Genomic DNA, 18,547 nt, shown 5'->3' with positions numbered 1-18,547 from the left:
TTTTTCAAGACAGGGTTTCTCTGTGTAGCCCTGGCTGTCCTGGCACTCACTCTGTAAACCAGGCTGGCCTCGAACTCAGAAATCTGCCTGCCTCTGCCTCCCGAGTGTAACTCCCTTTTGTAACATTTTATCTAAGAGGTAATCTTTGTGTAGAAGATATAAATTGCCAGAAAAAAAGAAATAAAATATGGCTTTTGTATATGTTTGTCTATCTATATGTACATACATACATACATACATACATACATACATGTATAGGTATATGTGTATATATGTAAGTATGCATGAATACTGTAGAACTGATGAGACAGGTGGTCAGGTCCAGCCAAAGTATCTGTGTGTGTGTCTGTGTGTATGCCTGACTTTCTTCTTTTCTTCCTTTTCTTTTCTCTCTAGCTCATGAAGAGTGAATGAACCCTGAGCCTCTCTCCTGACCAGTCAGGGGCCCTTGAGCCAGGGAGAAAAGAGCTCAAGTAACTAAATTTCTTTTCTTAATCCCCTGCTGCTATTAGCAGGAGTTAATTGCCAGAAGCTAGCTGCTTTTGACCACAGAATACAAAGAGTTAAAGAAGATACAAATCGCCAAAAGAAACTGCCAAAGGTAAGGCAGCTTTGGTCATGGTTGCCAACTCTGAACCCCCTTTCCCTGCCTACCTAGGTTTACTCTGAGATGCCTGATTGGATGCCAGCAGTTGAGTCTATTTTGGGAGAATCAATTAATTAGTTAATTAACTGATTTCAAGGCAGAGTCTCACTATGCAGCCTTGGATGGCCTGGAACTTGCTATGTAGATCAGGCTGGTGTCAAGCTCACAGAGATCTACCTGCCTTTGCCTATTGAGTATTTCTGAAGAACTTTAACAACCTGTTTATAAACAACCTTGGAGCTCTGAGTATATAAATAAGACCTGTCTAACATTCAATTATTCATCAACTGTCAAAGTGAGAAAAGAGGAGAAAATTACCAACTACTAAAAAGGAAAGAAATGGGCTGTGAGAGATGGCTCAGTGAGTAAGAGCACTGACTGCTCTTCCTAAGGTCCTGAGTTCAAATCCCAGAAACCACATGGTGGCTCACAACCACCTGTAATAAGATCTGACTCCCTTTTCTGGTGTGTCTGATGACAGCTACAGTGTACTTATGTAGAATAATAAATCTTTGGGCCACAGCAAGCGGAAGTCCTAAAAATTCAATTCCCAAAAACCACATGAAGGCTCATAACCATCTGTACAGCTACAGTATACTCACATACATAAAATAAAATAAATCAATCTTTAATAATAAAAAAAAGGGCTGGTGAGATGGCTCAGTGGGTAAGAGCACCCGACTGCTCTTCCAAAGGTCCGGAGTTCAAATCCCAGCAACCACATGGTGGCTCACAACCATCTGTAACAAGATCTGGCACCCTCTTGGAGTGTCTGAAGACAGCTAAAGTGTACTTACATATAATAAATAAATAAATAAATCTTTAAAAAAAAAAAAAAAAAAAGAGGAGCAGAGGGTCCCTAGGGTGTGGGTGTGACCATGTGCCCTACACAGCTCCTCAGTTACAGTTCATGGCCATGTAAACACTACATGAATGGGAGGAAGGAGAGCTCTCACGTCTGTCAGCATGTGCGCCCTCCCAGAGGCGTCACGCTGGGTTCTTAGCTTGGTTGGTCTCAATGATGATGCTTGTTTGATAGAGCAGCAGAACATGGTATTACAGTTAGTGGCTTGCAATTTAAAAAGCTACCCCTCTCATACTCAGGTGTGGTGACATGTGCCTGTAATTCCAGACTTAAAGGCGGGAGGATTAGGGGTCAAGGTCTCTGTTAGCTACACAGCCACCATGAGGCTGGTCTGGGCCTGTTTTCTTAGGTCCATTTGGTTGGAATACCTTTCTCAATCTTATCACCATAAGGCAGTGTCTCTTTTGTATCAGAAACAGTTCCTGGAGGCAGAAATAGATGGTTGCTCCTTTTAATCTAAACTAGTAGTTCGTGTCTTTTGATTGGAAAATTGAAGCCATTAGTATTCAGAGTTGCTTAAAGTTATGTGTTGATTCTTGTCCTTTTGTTGATGTGGCAATATGTAGTTCAATATATGTAAACCCAGAAATGTTATGTATTTCACAAAGGAACTCAAGTACAGATCACATGGACATCTTAGAGAGCCACAGAAAATATCCCTTTGTGTTGCAGTCCTGAAGAAACTTGGAATAGGAGAAAAACCCGTCAGTATAGGAAAGGCTGTCCATGATGACCCCAGTGAGGGAAACCCACACACTGCCTCTAACCAGGAGCAAGACAAGGGTGTCCAGAGGCTCCACTCTCACTCTACTGGGAGTCCCAGTGAGAGCAATAAGGTGAGAAAAATGAATGAGGAGAATCTGAACAAGAAAGGAGGAAGCAGGCGTGTCTCTGTGTGCAGGCGATACAAGTTTATACCTAGAACTCTAGCAGGGAACTTGGAGCACTCAGACACATTCTCAGCCAGGTCTCAGGGTCTGAAGTTCCACGGCAATCAGTAGCCTTCCTACACACTGGTGAAGACAGACATACTGAAAAGAAACCAGGGAACAACCCCACCCACGATAGCCCAGAAACCACAACACCTCAGAGTAAACCAAGCCAAGCACATGAAAGACTTCTCCAATAAAAGTTGAAAAACTAAAGAAAGAAATTGACGAAGACACTGGGAGATGGGGAGACGCCCTTTCCCCAGATCCATGGCTTGGAAAAAATCAGTATTGTGTTATTGTGTATTTTTTTTTAGAATTTTAGGGTTTTTTTTTGGGGGGGGTGTTTCAAGACAGGGTTTCTCTGTATATAGTCCTGGCTACTGGCTGTCCTGGAACTCACTCTGCAGACCAGGCTGGCCTCGAACTCAGAAATCCGCCTGCCTCTGCCTCCCGAGTGCTGGGATTAAAGGCGTGCGCCACCACGCCCGGCTGGAAAAAAATCAGTATTGTGAAATGGTCATCCTAACATAAGCAATCTACAGATTCAATGCAGTCCCAACCAGAATTCCAGTGGCATTCTTCACAAAAATAGAAAGAAAAGTCTTAAAATTTACATGGAAGCACAGTAGGAAGTCCAGGCAGCCAAAGGACTCCTGAACAAAAAGAACAGAACCAGATAGATCACCTTACCTGACCTCACGCCACACTACAGAGCTGCAGCAATGCAAACACAGAGACAGGGATCAATAGACTCTAATAGAGAACCTAAATGGCGGGAACGTGTGTGTGAATGCATGTTCATGCATGTGTGTGTGTGTGTGCACGCCAGCCAGCGTGCATACCAGCATACCGGCTGTATCTAGAGATTAAACCCCAGTCCTGGGGCAAGCCAGGTAAACATTGCAGTACTGAGCTGCACCCCTAGCTTCCTCATAGGCTTTTTGACATAAACCTGCATATTACTGCCTTACAAAGTAAAAGTTGTTCAAGGACAAAATTATATATTTGCCTTATTTCCTTAGGACTTATGCCTAGAAGTAAAATAAAAGAACCCATTAATATACAACAATTTTGCTTATATTTATTTATCTTGAGACAGTGATCCACTACACAGCCCTGGCCTGGCCTGGAACTTACAGAGATCCACCTGCCTCTGCCACTGAGATCTGGGATTAAACATGATCACCGTCATGCCTGCCTGGTCTAAGTTATGTATATTCCAATAGTTAAAGCAATGTCTGTGGATGAAATGACAGTATTTTCACAAACTGCAGCACTCAAACTAACAATTACAACTCAAGTAAATGGGAGTCAAGACCAGCAAATCCTGACATGAGGTAAACCTCCGTGTGCGGATGGTGGCTGAGCCCATGGCTTACCTGGTAGCAGCCGCTCCCCCAGTCCGGGTAACTAAGCTTCCTCTCGCACTGCTCCATGACGAACGCTGACTTCTGAAGCAGACAGACTGAGTGCGGCCCATACTGCTCTGCCCCGTAGTTCTTAAACAGCTCTGAAACGACCCAAAGAGTCTCCTCACACACTGACCCCTAGCACGGAGGCAAGAATGGGGCAATCTACTCGTGACTAAACGTTGTTCTGCAGATGCAAAGACAGGAGGGTTGCCAACTTGAGGCCAGCTTGGGCTACATGAGACCCGGTCTTTAACGGCAGCAGCATAAAAGCATATTTAAGGACCACAGGTGATGAGGCAGGCTGCAGCTCACATCTGCAACCCCAGGTCTTCGAGAGCAGAGCAGGGGGTCTGCTGAGTTTGAAGCCAGTCTTGGAGGGAGACTGTCTTCCAAAACAAAAACACATATGAAAAACATAAATGAAATTTGCTCAATGGAAAATTTCAAGTTTAAAAAAGGATCAAGGAGCCGGACGGTGGTGGTGCACGCCTTTAATCCCAGCACTTGGGAGGCAGAGGCAGGTGGATTTCTGAGTTTGAGGCCAGCCTGGTCTACAGAGTGAGTTCCAGGACAGCCAGGGCTACACAGAGAAACCCTGTCTCGGGAAAAAAAAAAAAAAAATGGGGCTGGTGAGATGGCTCAGTGGGTAAGAGCACCCGACTGCTCTTCCAAAGGTGCAGAGTTCAAATCCCAGCAACCACATGATGACTCACAACCATCCTTAACAAGATCTGTCGCCCTCTTCTAGAGTGTCTGAAGACAGCTACAGTGTACTTACATATAATAAATAAATCTTTAAAAAAAAAAAAAGGATCAAGGAGACTCCAACCTCAACTGGGTTTTCAGAAGGGAGAGAATTACTATACTAGAGATTAGATTAACTGGGCCTTAAGTATCTGGGTCAGTTATACAGAGGACCAGGCACTAAAAATCAGAGGTTAGATTCCAGAACAAGAATCACTTTCTGTGCTGGCCTAAAGCTGTCCCCTTCACATGCGGGGCAGGTGGTGTTTGGCTTCTGGAGTCAGTGTCTTGCTGTATAGTTCAGGCTGGACTCAGAACTTACAATCTTCCGACTCTGCCTCCCACAAACTAAGGTTTTTGTATCTTTAACTTGTGGTACCTTCTAGAAACACATATACTAATGGCAGACTAAGCTCCTAGCTGCAGAAGTGTGGGTGAATGGCCTTTTAGTACTTAGTAGACAAAAAGACAAAGTCCTTAGATTCTAGTTACAGTGTGTTCTGCTCATAGTCTCTGCAAGTTTCACGGTTGTTTTAAACTTAGCTCTTATCTGTGTGTGTGCACATGTGTGCACGACATGGGGGATGGCCAAGCATATGAAGGTGCATGTGTGCAGGTCAGAGGACAACTCTGGGCTCCTTCTCTCCTTCCACTTCTATGTGGGCTCCAGGAATGGAACTCAGGCCAGCACGTGCCTTTACCTGCTGGTCACACTGCCAGCCCGAGTTCCATGTTTTTCAAAATAGTGAGTTCAAGTGGCTCATTTTGAAACAGTATATACAGAAGTACTTGATTTCCTTAAGTTTTTTAAAATCATAATTTTATGAGCCATAAGAAAAATGTGAAATAGCAACACCAAATCCTACTGCGCTCCCTGACCTGTGAATTTCAAATCTCTGGAGAGAATAACATAAGTGTGCAAAGCAGAGCTCAGCAAACCATAATCCAAGCTAACCCCTGAGCCCTGTGCATGCCATGGTCTCTGTAACCTTTCACACTAACGAGGGCGGAACACAGTTTCAAAGCCTGGAAGATCTGTACTTTTAAAAAGTGGTGTTGAGCCTAGCTCTAAAGCAATACTGTGATCTGTCCAGCAAATCTTCAGGAGAGATCTGTAGAGCCCTGCTGAGGGGCTCAAGTGTTAGGATGTGATGGGGATTGGGGAAGGGATGGGGAAGGGATAGGGAGCCGGCTGAGTGTGCCGGGCTTTGGCACGAGCAGCAGCTCCCAGCTGTACACTAGTTACTACCGAGCCCACTGCTTCTTACAAGTATGATCAACAGGCTATTCTAAACAAGAAAGATGTGCTGGGCGTGGTGGTGCACGCGTTTAATCCCAGCACTCAGGAGGCAGAGGCAGACGGATTTCTGAGTTCGAGGTCAGCCTGGTTTACAAAGTGAGTTCTAGGACAGTCAGTCTTTTGTTTTTCGAGAAGCCCTGTCTCAAAAAACAAAACAACAACAAAAAACAAAAAATAAACAAGAGAGACAAAGAATAAGCATCACAGGCACTTATGGTTTAAATGGAAAGAGGTGACAACCAAGTTAAAATTTTTCAAAAAAGAGGGGAACCAATCGTTGTTTTTCCTGCTTGCTTAAATCGAATGTATAAATTTGATGTGTATTGGTGTTCTGGCTGCACATATGTCTGTCTGTAAACCATGCACATACCCGCCTGGTGCCTGAAGAGGCAGAGATGGCTGTCGGATGCCCGGGAGTAGGAGTTTCAAACAATTGTGAGCCGGGACGTGGGTGCTGGGTTTTTTGGAAGAGCAGTCAGTGCTTTTAACTACTGAGCCATCTGTGCCCTGCCTTTTGAGACAGGGTGTCACGGTAGCCATGATGACTTATGAGGTCAGTATTCTACAGGCAGAGGGATCAAGTAACAGACAGAAATCAAGTAAAGGAACTGAAAACTCAAACTCATCGGGCTACGAGGACTGTGCCCTTGGCCACTATTTTATATCGGTAACCGAAAATTGTGTGATGTAGGCCATGTGGTGATGTCACGCACCTTTGATCCCTGTACTCAGAGGAGGCAGAGGCAGGTGGATCTCTGGAGTTTGAGACCCACTTGGTCTAAAGTCTGAGCTCCAGAATGGCCAGGGCTACACAGAAAATCCCTCTCTAGAAAGAAAATAAACAACAATAACAACAAAACTGTAAGATGAACTCAACCCTTCGTTCACCAGACTACTAACCTGGTTGGTTTTCCAGGATTCTACAGTCGGAGCTTCGCTGGTACTCGCCACTTAAATGCCAGCTGAATTCCTGACTGAAAGGACAATAGTCAGCGATTTCTACTGACCCTCCATAGTAAGGCAGATCCTCGGCAGATATCCCACTGAGCTCATCAAAGTACTGTGAACAGATCACGGGAGGGGAGGGGAGGGGAGGAAGAGTCATCTGTGAGACCGAAACAAGACCACAGGCAATCACAACACCCTGCTACTCCTGCGCACTGTCAAAGCATACGACAGGTTTCTCCATAAAGTGTACAGTAAAGACGATGTGACACGCCACAAAGGACATCTTCAGGATACCTGGTAAGATACCCATTAAGATGATGAATTTGACTGATTTAAAAGAATAGAGTAGAAACAGTGTAAGCAGAAGGAAGACTTACAACCAAAAGTTAACATTTTCATCTCTTAGCATGAAGTATCAACTTGGAGAGTCTTTGGATTGCATTGTGCTAAGATGCTCGATCTTTAAAACTGCTGTCTGGGCCGGGTGTGATGGTACACACTTTAAGTCCCAACAACTGGGAGGCAGAGGCAGGTGAACCTCTTGTAAGTTGGAGGCCAGCCTGGTCCACATAGTGAGTTCTAGAACAACAGCCAGGGCTATGTAGAGAGCTGCTGTATAATCGAAACAGAACAGAACAAAACAGAACATTTGATGTCTGAATTGCAGATTTGAATTTAATAAAAATAATTAAAGAAATTCTGGCTTGGGATTGGCTCAGAATTTCAATTTTGGAAATGATGCTAACCATACTTCTGGCATTTTGGACTTTGTATTTATGTGAAATGGTATTTATAAAGTCAAAATATTGATAATCCTGGAAAACACTAAAAATGTCCTTTGTTCTGCAGTGAAGATTTAACTATTTAAATGAAATAAAGTAGTTCCTCTACTTTATTAGTACAAATATTTGCTTTTGTCTTTAAAAAATAGTAAAAGTGTATGTGTATCAAAAATAATAAAACAAAACAAAACCCCAAAAGACAATCAAACAGAGCTGGACATGGTGGCACACCCCTTTAGTCCCAGCACTTGGGAGGCAGACAGATGGTCTGTGGTCTGTATCGTGAGACCCAGGCCAGCCAGGACTACATAACAAATACCACAGAAAACAGGAAGAAAAAGAGGGCTGATATAACAGAAAACTAATGCATAAAATAAAGACCTGTTCAATATAAAACACTAGGTACAATGGACTGTGCTGTAGCCCCCACCCTGCTTTTGAGGAAATTCCAGTACAAGGACTACTAGAACCCAGGAAAAAGTTCGGGATCATCTAAGCAATACACCAACATAATAAGCATAGGAAGTATGTAAGTAATCTTAGGGAAAAAAAAATCCCAAACCTTGAAAAAAAAATCTGTTTATATGAAATAGTCTGAATACCAAAGCAACGAGGAACCAGGTACATCGTAAAGGTTTTACACTGTGCCATCGTAAAGGGATTTACACTCGCTGTAAATCCCAGCATGTGGGAGGCTGAGGCAGGAGGACTGACACAGAGCTTAGCCTAGGCTACATGGTAATTGTGGAAAAATAAGTCACACTTTCTATTAATATACTGATATTACTCCTAGAAACCCCTGTGCCAAGTGGTGGTTTCTGATACACTCCGTGAGGTCAGGCACACATCGGAACTTCACAACTGAGCGGGGCGTGGAGGGAGAGCTAGCTCAGTGCTCTTAGAATGCCTGCCTGAGTCCCATTCCTAGTACCCTGGCAGCGCTGAGCTAGCTCTCCCTCCGCCGCCTTGTTCATCTTTCAGATCCCACAAATCTAATTGCATTTTTGAAAGCAGAACATCCACATCTGTAAATAGCAGGATTAGAGTAACTAAATTATTTTCTTCCAAGATTTAGTTTTCTGAATAGATTAGAGAAATTTAAAGGAGACATTAGCAATGATTTGAAACAAAAAGAACCCATCAGAAGCTGGAGAGGCATCGTGGTGGCTAAAGCACTTTCTGTGCAGATAGAAGGACCTGTGTTTGTTCCTCAGCATACAGCCTGGGCACAGGGACAGCGGCCCTCTCATCCCACTATAGGCTCGAGGCACAGCTAGGTACCCTGCCCCGGCTAAGCAGCAGTTAGCCTTGAGCAATGAGGGCTTGGCAGGACTTTTTTTTCCCCCCTTTTCTAACAGAAACATATAGAGACTTACACAAGAAAAAATGTAAAAGATTTGCTTTCTTAATTAAAACAGAGACTACTGTTTGTTTGTTTTTTTTTAAAAGTCAATTCTTAAAGCTGTGCTGGGAACTCGTGTTACCTGGTACTCGGGTGGTAAGGGGTTAGGAAATCTCTGCAGGTTACACACAGCGACGGCTCTCTGGTCCTGTCTGCAGGTCAACTGCAGGGGGTTACTCCTGAGTGTGTCACAGTACGGGCTCGGCACCTGCCTCCTGCACACAAGGAAGGCAAGCTGGTTATTTTCCATGTCGACGGCCTGTTGAAGGGCGGTCTGTACATTTTGGTATCACACTTAAAATTAAATATTACAAGTCCATTATTGAGACGGCCTTTTCAGCTATAATCCGGAGTTTAACAGTTTATAGTAAATGTCTAATCAGGTTATCAAGATTTTCCCCAGAGCAGACGTGGAAGGTTCATCTAGATGCTGACTACACCATATTAAAGAACAGCCTATTAACTCTTTTTATAGCTTCGTAAAATCCAGTTCTGTAGATGTGCAGTCTGAATTACTTCAATTATTAAGGGGAAAATTTAAAAATATAAACAGTATGAAGTCTCATTTCTACTTCCTGGAAGACAGAACAGATTCATTTCCCCTCTTCTTCATTTGAAGCACATCTGAAGCCCTTAGATATTAGGAGTAACAAAAACAAAAGATGGAAAAGCAACGAGAAGACAGCAGACTAGTTAGGAACTGAGGGTTAGAGACGCAGCGCAGTGGAAACTTCCTCAACACTCAGAGGAAAACAGCCAATGGCTCCTGGGTAGAAGCTTGTCCCTCAAATTGAGCTCTACCCCATAAAAGTGAGGGGAGAGCCAACTTTACAGAAGTGCCACAGCATGCACGCTTCCTGCACACAGTGTGGACACACACAAGAATATAAATAGATTAAAAAATAATTTAATTTTAAATTTAAAATATCGAGAACAATCAGTATACTAAGAAGCAGGAACTCACAGGGTCACAAAAGGAGTTAAAACCATCCACCCACAATGAACCTGGCCACAGTGCTCCACCAAACACAGCAGAATGTGCATTCCTTCTTTTTTTTTTTTTTTTTTGGTTTTTNNAGACAGGGTTTCTCTGTATAGCCCTGGGTGTCCNGGAACTCACTNTGTAGACCAGGCTGGCCTCGAACNCAGAAATCCGCCTGCCTCTGCCTCCCAAGTGCTGGGATTAAAGGCGTGCGCCACCACGCCCGGCTTGTGCATTCCTTCTAAGTGTTCAGAGAACACACAGTAAGATCAACCCCATCTTGAGCCATAAGGCAAAACCTCAGGACAACTGAAGTCATACAGAGTATTTCCTCCTCGACAGTGGAATCAAGTTAGAATTCAACAGCAAAAATGTGACTCAAAACCTGCCAAACCAGGCTGGAGAGATGGCTCAGTGGTTAAGAGCACTGACTACTCTTCCAGAGGTCCTGAGTTCAAATCCCAGCAACCACATGGTGACTCACAACCATCCATAATGAGATCTGACACCCTCTTCCAGTGTGTCTGAAGACAGCTACAGTGTACTTATATATAATAAATAAATACTTAAAAACAAACAAACAAACAAAAAACCTGCCAAACCCTTGAAAACTAAGGGATGTTCTAGTAAATAATCTCAGGTCAAAGATGATGACACAGGGGAAACACTTTGACCCAGATGACAAGAAAGCCACAGGTACTGAGTGGTGGATGCAGGCTGCTGGGGACGAGAGTTACAGTATGAGAGACAGAGAGGAACGCCTCTCACCAAATGACTCCAGGGTCTGGAGAGAGGAGAATACGGCCAGAACAAGCAGGAGGAGCTATGCAGAAGGGCAGAGCAGAAGCCAGTGAGAACAGAACGACACAGGACACAGTGGATCAAAATGGACCCAGCCCTGCCTCAAACTGGCTATGCCGCTGACGAGGACTGTGAGCTTCCGGTCCTCCTGCCTCCATTTCTGCAGAGGTGGGATTACAGGTTTACTCTACACCAAGTTCATGTGGCCCTGGAAATCGACCCCAGACTTCACGCATGCTAGGGAAGTACCGTATCAACTGAGCTACAAACGCGGTTCCCAAAGAACGATTGTTAAGGAAGGTCAGTAAGATCAACAAAAACCAATCTCTGGAAAGAAACCATGAGAGCAGGTACTTATTACAGCATTAGGACACAAATAGTAGTTACAGCAGCAGCAGCAGCAGCCTGAGAGACAACTGAAAGGGTTAACAAATAAGGCAGCCTCACACGTGTGCATCTGGTAACCCAGACAATGAAATGGAACAATTCCTCACAACATAAGGTGCTGCAATTTACTCAGTGTGAAATCGACAACGGTATTAAGGAAGCCTAATGTTCACAACATTAGAACTCTTCAAAGAGCAATCTCCAGGCCCAGACCGTGTCACCGGGGACGTCTACTTTACACTTAACAATGGCTCTTGCTCCAGTGCTGCAGGTGGATAAGTGGGAGAGGCTGAGGCAAGAAGATCATGAGTTTGAAGCCAGCCGGGACAGAGGGAGGGAGGGAGGGAGGGAGGAGGGAGGGAGGGAGGGAGGGAGGGACGGAATGGGGTTTCATCCTGGAATGCAAAGGTGATTTAATATTTGAAAACCAAACAAAGAAACCCATCATATTAGCAGGTGGGAAAAATCACATAATTATATAAATTAAAGTCAAAAAAGCATTTGATAAAATTCTGTATTCATGTTCGATTTAAAAGCAAAAAGTAAGAGAGACAGAGACAGACAGGAAATTTCTCAAGTCACAGAAGACCTTCAAAAACAGAACTCAACAGCTTTGTATTTAATGATGACATACTGGATGTTTCTTCCCCCACACTGTGTTTGCAGACTGGAAAACGCCACAGAATAATGATGATATTCTCCTTAAATACATGCACAGGCTTAATGCAGTATCTGTCAAGACATCTTGCGAGCCTGCCCGCCCTCCCTCCCTCCCTCTCTCCCTTCCTTTCTTTTTAAATACAAGACTACTGTAAATTCACACAGAAAGCACAGAAGAGAAACACTAACATTGAGAAAAAAATAAAGGAGGGTTCATTTCAGCCTAATGGTTATATGATAAACTACAGAGCTTCAGAAACCACCCACTATGTTCCTATGCATGGGAAGACAGATGCAGGACAAGCATGGACAGGGAAGATGGGGAAAGACCCACACAAACAGGAGGAAAGGTAGAAAACTCAGGAGCTGCAAGGTGGCTCAGCGTGTACTAAGCCATCACACTGAGACACACACACACACACATACACACACACACACACACACACACACACACACACATACACATTCAGAAACACTGTATGAAAACAATCTGAGAGGGGAGATGGCCATTTTCAATAAATGGTGCTGGAACAATCAATATCTATAAATATATATATATATATATATATATATATATATATATATATATATAAAACCCTTAACCCAAGTCCTAACTCATAAGAAAATTAACTCAAAGTGGGTCCTGCACTCAAATATACCTCAAGAGAAAAAAACTTTTGAGAAGACACGAGAGGCTAGAGACATGGCTCAGTGATTAAGAACATGTATTGCTCTTGCAGAGAATCTGGGTTCAAGTCCTACATCCACATCAGGCAGCTAATCACTGCCTGTAACGCCAGCTCCAAGAGATCTGACATTTTCTTCTGGCCTTCGAAGACACTTGAACTGACATGCACACACCATCTTTCCAACACCACCACATATGGGTAATTTAAAACATTTTAAAATAAAAAAATACAAGAAAAAAAATGGAATCTAGAGTTTGGCAAAGAGCTCTTAGCCTTAGCATTAGAAACATAACTCTTGGGCCAGGGAGAGCCCAGTGGTACCTAGCAGAGGCCCGCAGGGTAATTAGTGCCATAGACACTAAGAACAGAACCATAATGAGTTATTGTTTTTTAATCATGAAGAAAAGGACAAATTGATAATCCGAACTCTATTAACACTTTTTGCTCAGATCAAAAAACAAACAAACAAAACAAAACGCTGGTAGGGGGTGGTCAAGTGGGTAGGTGTATCCCACGAAGCCTGATGACTTGAGTCAGATCCTCAGGACCCACAGGGTGGGAGGACAGAAGCCATGCCTTGTGGCAGAACCTTCCCCTAATGAATAAAGATTTCAAGGGACCAATCAATGGGTAGTGGATGAAGAAGGTGGGCTGGGAGTTTTAGAGAGGAGAGAGATAGAAAAGACAGAAGAAAAAGGAAGGAAGATGGAAGAAGAGAAAGACGATCCAGATTCCATGTGGCTTTAAATAGGCACAGGTAGCCATGAATATCTTATAAAGGATGGATAATTAATTACAGGACAATCTGTCTTATCTAGGTGGGCAATTTATATCTGTATCAATTGGCTCTGCGTTCATTGTGTGGAGGTTTTGTGTGGGTGAGAATTTACTGATATAAATCTGATAAATTATAAACCTCTAGAATTTTGAGTTTACCTGGTTACGGGGATTTATGATAGCTGGATGGGCGGTTGCTACATGGGGCTAGCCATGGAAGTGTGAGACCACCAGGGCCGGAGAGTAGCCGGTGCTAGCATGGGATGGTGCCTTTATTTTTTTAATATTTCCTGCAACAATGCCTGCAAGTTGTCCCTTCAGACACAGATGCATATACAAGAGTGCAACATGCCTCCCCCAACATAATATGTTTAAAGAAACATGTTAAGAGTTTGAAACAAGCTGGACAGTGGTGGCGCACACCTTTAATCCCAGAACTTGGGAGGCAGAGACAGGCAGATTTCTGAGTTCGAGGCCAGCCTGGTCTACAGAGTGAGTTCCAGGACAGCCAGGGCTACACAGAGAAATCCTGTCTCAAAAAATAAAAACAAAAAAACAAAAACAAAACAAAAACAAAAACAAAAACATCTAATTAGAAAATTACCTTAAAATACAGAGGCGCTTCACTAACAAGTATGTAAAGATAGCACACACACAGAAAGGATGCTCGTAATCACTGGCCATGAACAATGAAAGCACAGTGAGATACCATTACACACTATGAGAGTCACAAAATCAGAAACAGTGATAACACCAAATGCTGGCAACGACATGGAGAAAATATCACACATTACCTCTAGGAATTTTAGCAAAGAATTTGGTTGTTTTTGAGAAAATCAAATCTACAACTAGCACAATAAGCCAACAGATGCACTTTTGGAAAAGAGGGTTTATGCTCACATAAAGCCTTTTGCACAAATGTTTATAGTAATTTCATTTACAATTTCCCAAAGTGGAAATGACCAAGATGTCTTTAAAGTATGAATGCTTAAACAAACTGTGCATATCCATAGAATGGGATACTACTCATCCTTAAAAAAAAAAAAATCACACTAGCATGGCTCTTCACGCTCATAATCTTAGCACTTGGGAGGCTGAGGCAGGAGGAGTGCCATGAGTTTAAGGCCATCCTGCTCCCCTTAGTACTAAGGTAGCAAAGGCTACGTACAGTGAGACCTTGTCTCAAAACAAAGAAAAGCAAAACAAACAAACCGATAATATATACAACAATGTAGTTGAATATAAACATTAAGTGGAAAATGCAATCACTGTGCCCAAAAAACATTCATTAATGTTTGAAATTTCCACGTCTTTATGTATTCTTTGAGATAACAGAAGTACAGAAATGGACAATAGATGACGGGATTCCAGAGTCTCAGGAGGGTTGTGCTGAGAGGGAAGTGGGCATGACTAAATGAGCAACATGAGGGGCCCTTGTAGACTGGTCCCAGTCTGACTGAGCCTATCTCAGTGCCGGGGTGAGGACACTGTAGGACATTTTCAAGATGCTCCCAATCTGGAAATGAATTATAGGGAATCACTTCTTTTATAATTTGCTTATCTCTATATACATAACCGTTTAATTTAGGGTTATAGTTACAGAAAGAGCTCTGTAAAGCCTCTCTCTTTAAGTGCTCGGTGTGTGTATATATACGTGTGTGTACATATGTGTGTGTGTGTGTGTGTGTGTGTGTAAAGCCATGCCAAACACAATATCTTATACCTAAAAGAGCTTGGCAGGCGATTGCCATAAAGACCCAGCTTTCATAACCCCAATCTAGAGAATATTTATTGTTCAGGGCTGGGGATCGAACCTAGGATCTTTTACATGCCAGGCAAGCACTCTACCACTAAAGTACATCGCTAGTCCAGTTTCTGGATACTAAATCAACAGTTGCTTTTATATTCGTGTGTGCGTTCTCTGAAGAAAACAGTAAGAATGAGGGGCCATGCAAAAAGCTTACAATATATATATATGCCTATGAATTATAAGCCAAAAAGAACTCAGAGAGTATTTTCTACACAGAGTAGCTGATACTTGATGCTCATGACTAAGAACATAGTCAGAAATGAACGCCACAGAGACAGCGTATGGAAACACATTCTTACTTTTGCCTGTGCTGGTCAATCCAGAATTTACAGCTCTTCCTGACGAATTCACAGCCCATTCCTCGGCCCCAGTCGAGCTTCTCAGCCATGCTGTAATTGGCTTTGTACCAGCTGTGGAGACAATGCAGAGAGAACACCTTTTACTTACCCTAGCATCTACTAGAGATCTCAGCCATGTACAGAGCAGAGGCCTAAGAGGGACCCAGGAGGCCACTGACAGAGCTGCGCATTTGAAAGGTCCTTGTCGCGGGGGGGGGGGGGGGGGGGGCTGGGGTGGATGGGTGGGCGTTGTTGCTCAGCATTGTGAGAAGAAAGGGCTCTAAAATCAAGGGCAGTCCAGCCAGCAAGGACTCATGTTGGGAGCCATTTTGTCTTTCTTGTGAAAGTCTGTCTGTCAGAGTCAAGTCAGGCCAGGGTCTGCTAGCAGATTTCCTGACCTTATCATTTCACACATGAAATAGTAAGGGGGGGGATATATACTTGAAGCTCAAGGCAAGGGGCTGTAGTCTTTAAGTCTTGGAGGTAGATACAGGGAGACATAGGGAGGCCTCCAGACAGATACAGGATACAGGTATCATTGTCCATGCTGGCTTCTGACTGTTCCTCACGATGCTGTAAAGTATATAAAGTGTAAAAGAAACTCGAGGCTGCCACAGTACTGACTGGACAGTACTCCCGATTTTAATCTTTGTGTCTGAGTCTCTTTACCATCTCTCCTATAATCATCCCCACTCCCCTATCAAAGGACTGTTCACTTCATGCCAGCCGGACTGGTAGACTCACAGCCCTGATCCTTCCCTCTTCCCCTTCACACTGACTACCAAACCACATCAGACCATGTGGTTGACAGTTACCACCTACATCAGGGAACAGGACCCACGTGAGCCCTGGTCTGCAGATAGCACGATTTGGTTCGGCCACATTCTTTCTGAACAAAATAATTGCATTGCCAAGATACCTTTTGCTTCATTTATGAATGTTCCTTTGTGTGAGATTATTTCTAACAGAGCCACTGCAGCAAGGGGTAGGTTTAATACGCAGAAGTTCTAGAATTATACCTGCCTTAAGGGAAAGTACTTTAATATTTAGAGAACACATGTGCATTGTAATTTTCAAGAGATAAAAGTTACAGAGTAGAGGGTGACTAAGATATGAGACAGGGTGAGGGAGAGGAGCGAGCTCGCTGAGGAGAACACAATGGGATTTCTGGTCAGCCACCCTTCCCTAGTCTGGCTCAGCTAGCTGGCGCTCTTGTCCAGGTCTTTAATTTTCGATACTTCATCAACATAGGTCCTGTTTGTAAATAAACACTATCACCAAACAATCAAACACTGCAATGCTTTTTAAATGTTCTAACTTCAGAAAAAAGAACACAATGGTTGAGTTTCCTAAAAATTTTGATTAAAGACAATGAGTCCGTGTTTGTCAGTACTTATTTTAGGGACAAGATAAATTTGAAAAAGTCCCAGAATGCCCATATCATTTTTTCCCTTTAGCAAAACTAGAACCACTCCCACAATACCAAGTGAAAGCAGAAAAAGGAAATACAGCTCTTCCAAAGCAAGAGCAGAATCTCAGAGGAGGAGGAAGGAACCAGCACTCCACACCAAAGGCCCAGAACTAAGCTCCCTATGCTGCAGAAATTTGGTTTATCGCAAAGTTTAGAGGGTGATGGGGCTGTAAGGGGCACAGAGGTCTTTGTGCTCATAGGACATGTCCTAGGGAAACCTAGTGAAGCACCCAGGCTGTCCCTTCAAGGGAAGGAATGGCAAAACCTGGTTTTTTTTGCCCAGGAGTGACCTGCTTTCCAGCCTGGTGACCTTTGCACAATCTGTGTGGCCAGAGACTTTCTGGCAATGGACCCTTCCAGACCCTCTCAAAAGCTGGAGAGATGGCTCAGTGGTTAAGAGAACTGACTGTTCTTCCAGAGGTCTCAAGTTCAATTCCCAGCACCCACATGGTGGCTCACAACCATCTATAATAGGATCTGATGCTCTCTTCTGGCATGCAGGTAGGTGTACATGCAGAGAGAGCATATATGTAAAATATGTCTTTTAAAAAGCAAAACAAACAAACAACTTGTTTTTCTCAGCCAACCTATAAAACTTTGCTTATGTTAGTAAGATTTTTTTATTCTATAGATAAACAAGAAATGAATGTGACTCCCTTGAGAATTACCATGTATGTGGAATGTAGATCACGGATCAGAATTATCAGAATTATTACTCCACTACCAGGTATCTATTCCTCCATACATCCTGATTCCTCCTTGATGACATTGCTTGTCGTGCTTGTCACATGCAGGGCACTTAGCTGAATGCTAAGGCTAGCACAGTGAACAGACAAACATCCTCTCTATTAGAGAACAATTCTAGTCTAGAGGCTGGAGAGGCTTGGCAGTTAAGAGTACTTCCTGCTCTTCCAGAGGACTCAAGTTTGGCTCCTGATACCCACATTAGGCAGCTACAGCTGCCTGTAACTCCAGTTCCAGGGGATCCGATGCCTTCTTCTGGCTTGTGTGGCAACCTACATACATTTAACATTTAATAGATGTATACAAATAAAAATAAGCGTGGTGTGTGGTGCACCCAGTAATCCCAGCCATGGAGAACCCTGTGAATTTGAGGCTAGCCTGGTCTAGTTTTAGGTCCTACAGAATGATACAATGAAACCCTGTCTCAAATAAACAAAACAATAAAAATAAATAAATAAAAATTCAAAAATTCTAATCTAGTGAGGAAGACAGATCACTAAAATACTTTAGATAATGAGTTTCCCAGAAGAGAAGTGAAGTGCTCCCAGCAAAGCTTTAAACTCATGCGGGGAGCTCGGGCTTTCTCCAGGAAGCACTGGAAACAGGGTTGCAGGTATTCTTGAGCTGTGAGATCACCTAGTAGGTCCTTTATTTTAAAAGCAACAGAGTGAAGGACTGTGCTGTGAACAAGAAAGAGTAAATCTTTTCTCATGAGACTTCCATTCAGATTTTATATAAAATTCTAACCTTTGGTTGATAATTACAATGTGTTGAGGTGCTGTACCTCAGTTAAGCATCAGAAATCTCTATGGAGTGAGTACCCTGTCACCTCCATGGAGTGAGTACCCTGTCACCTC

General features: G+C 43.2%; 1 protein-coding gene across 2 annotated transcripts in view; it reads right to left on the bottom strand.

Moving 5' to 3' along the window:
- Lmln (leishmanolysin like peptidase) overlaps positions 1 to 18,547 on the bottom strand; it is a 68,761-nt gene that overhangs the window by 10,847 nt on the left and 39,367 nt on the right. For both annotated transcript variants that reach the window (XM_029544560.1, XM_021209693.2), the window contains exons 12-15: positions 15,437 to 15,547; positions 9,114 to 9,246; positions 6,800 to 6,959; positions 3,823 to 3,953 (exon numbers count right to left, since the gene is read on the bottom strand). In XM_029544560.1, the coding sequence (XP_029400420.1) occupies positions 3,823 to 3,953; positions 6,800 to 6,959; positions 9,114 to 9,246; positions 15,437 to 15,547 (535 nt within the window). The remainder of the gene's footprint in view (positions 1 to 3,822; positions 3,954 to 6,799; positions 6,960 to 9,113; positions 9,247 to 15,436; positions 15,548 to 18,547) is intronic.

This window comes from Mus pahari, chromosome 12 (genome assembly GCF_900095145.1).
Source record: "Mus pahari chromosome 12, PAHARI_EIJ_v1.1, whole genome shotgun sequence".
In the NCBI taxonomy this organism is placed as follows: Eukaryota; Metazoa; Chordata; class Mammalia; order Rodentia; family Muridae; genus Mus; species Mus pahari.
This window is presented reverse-complemented; position numbering and strand designations above follow the sequence as displayed.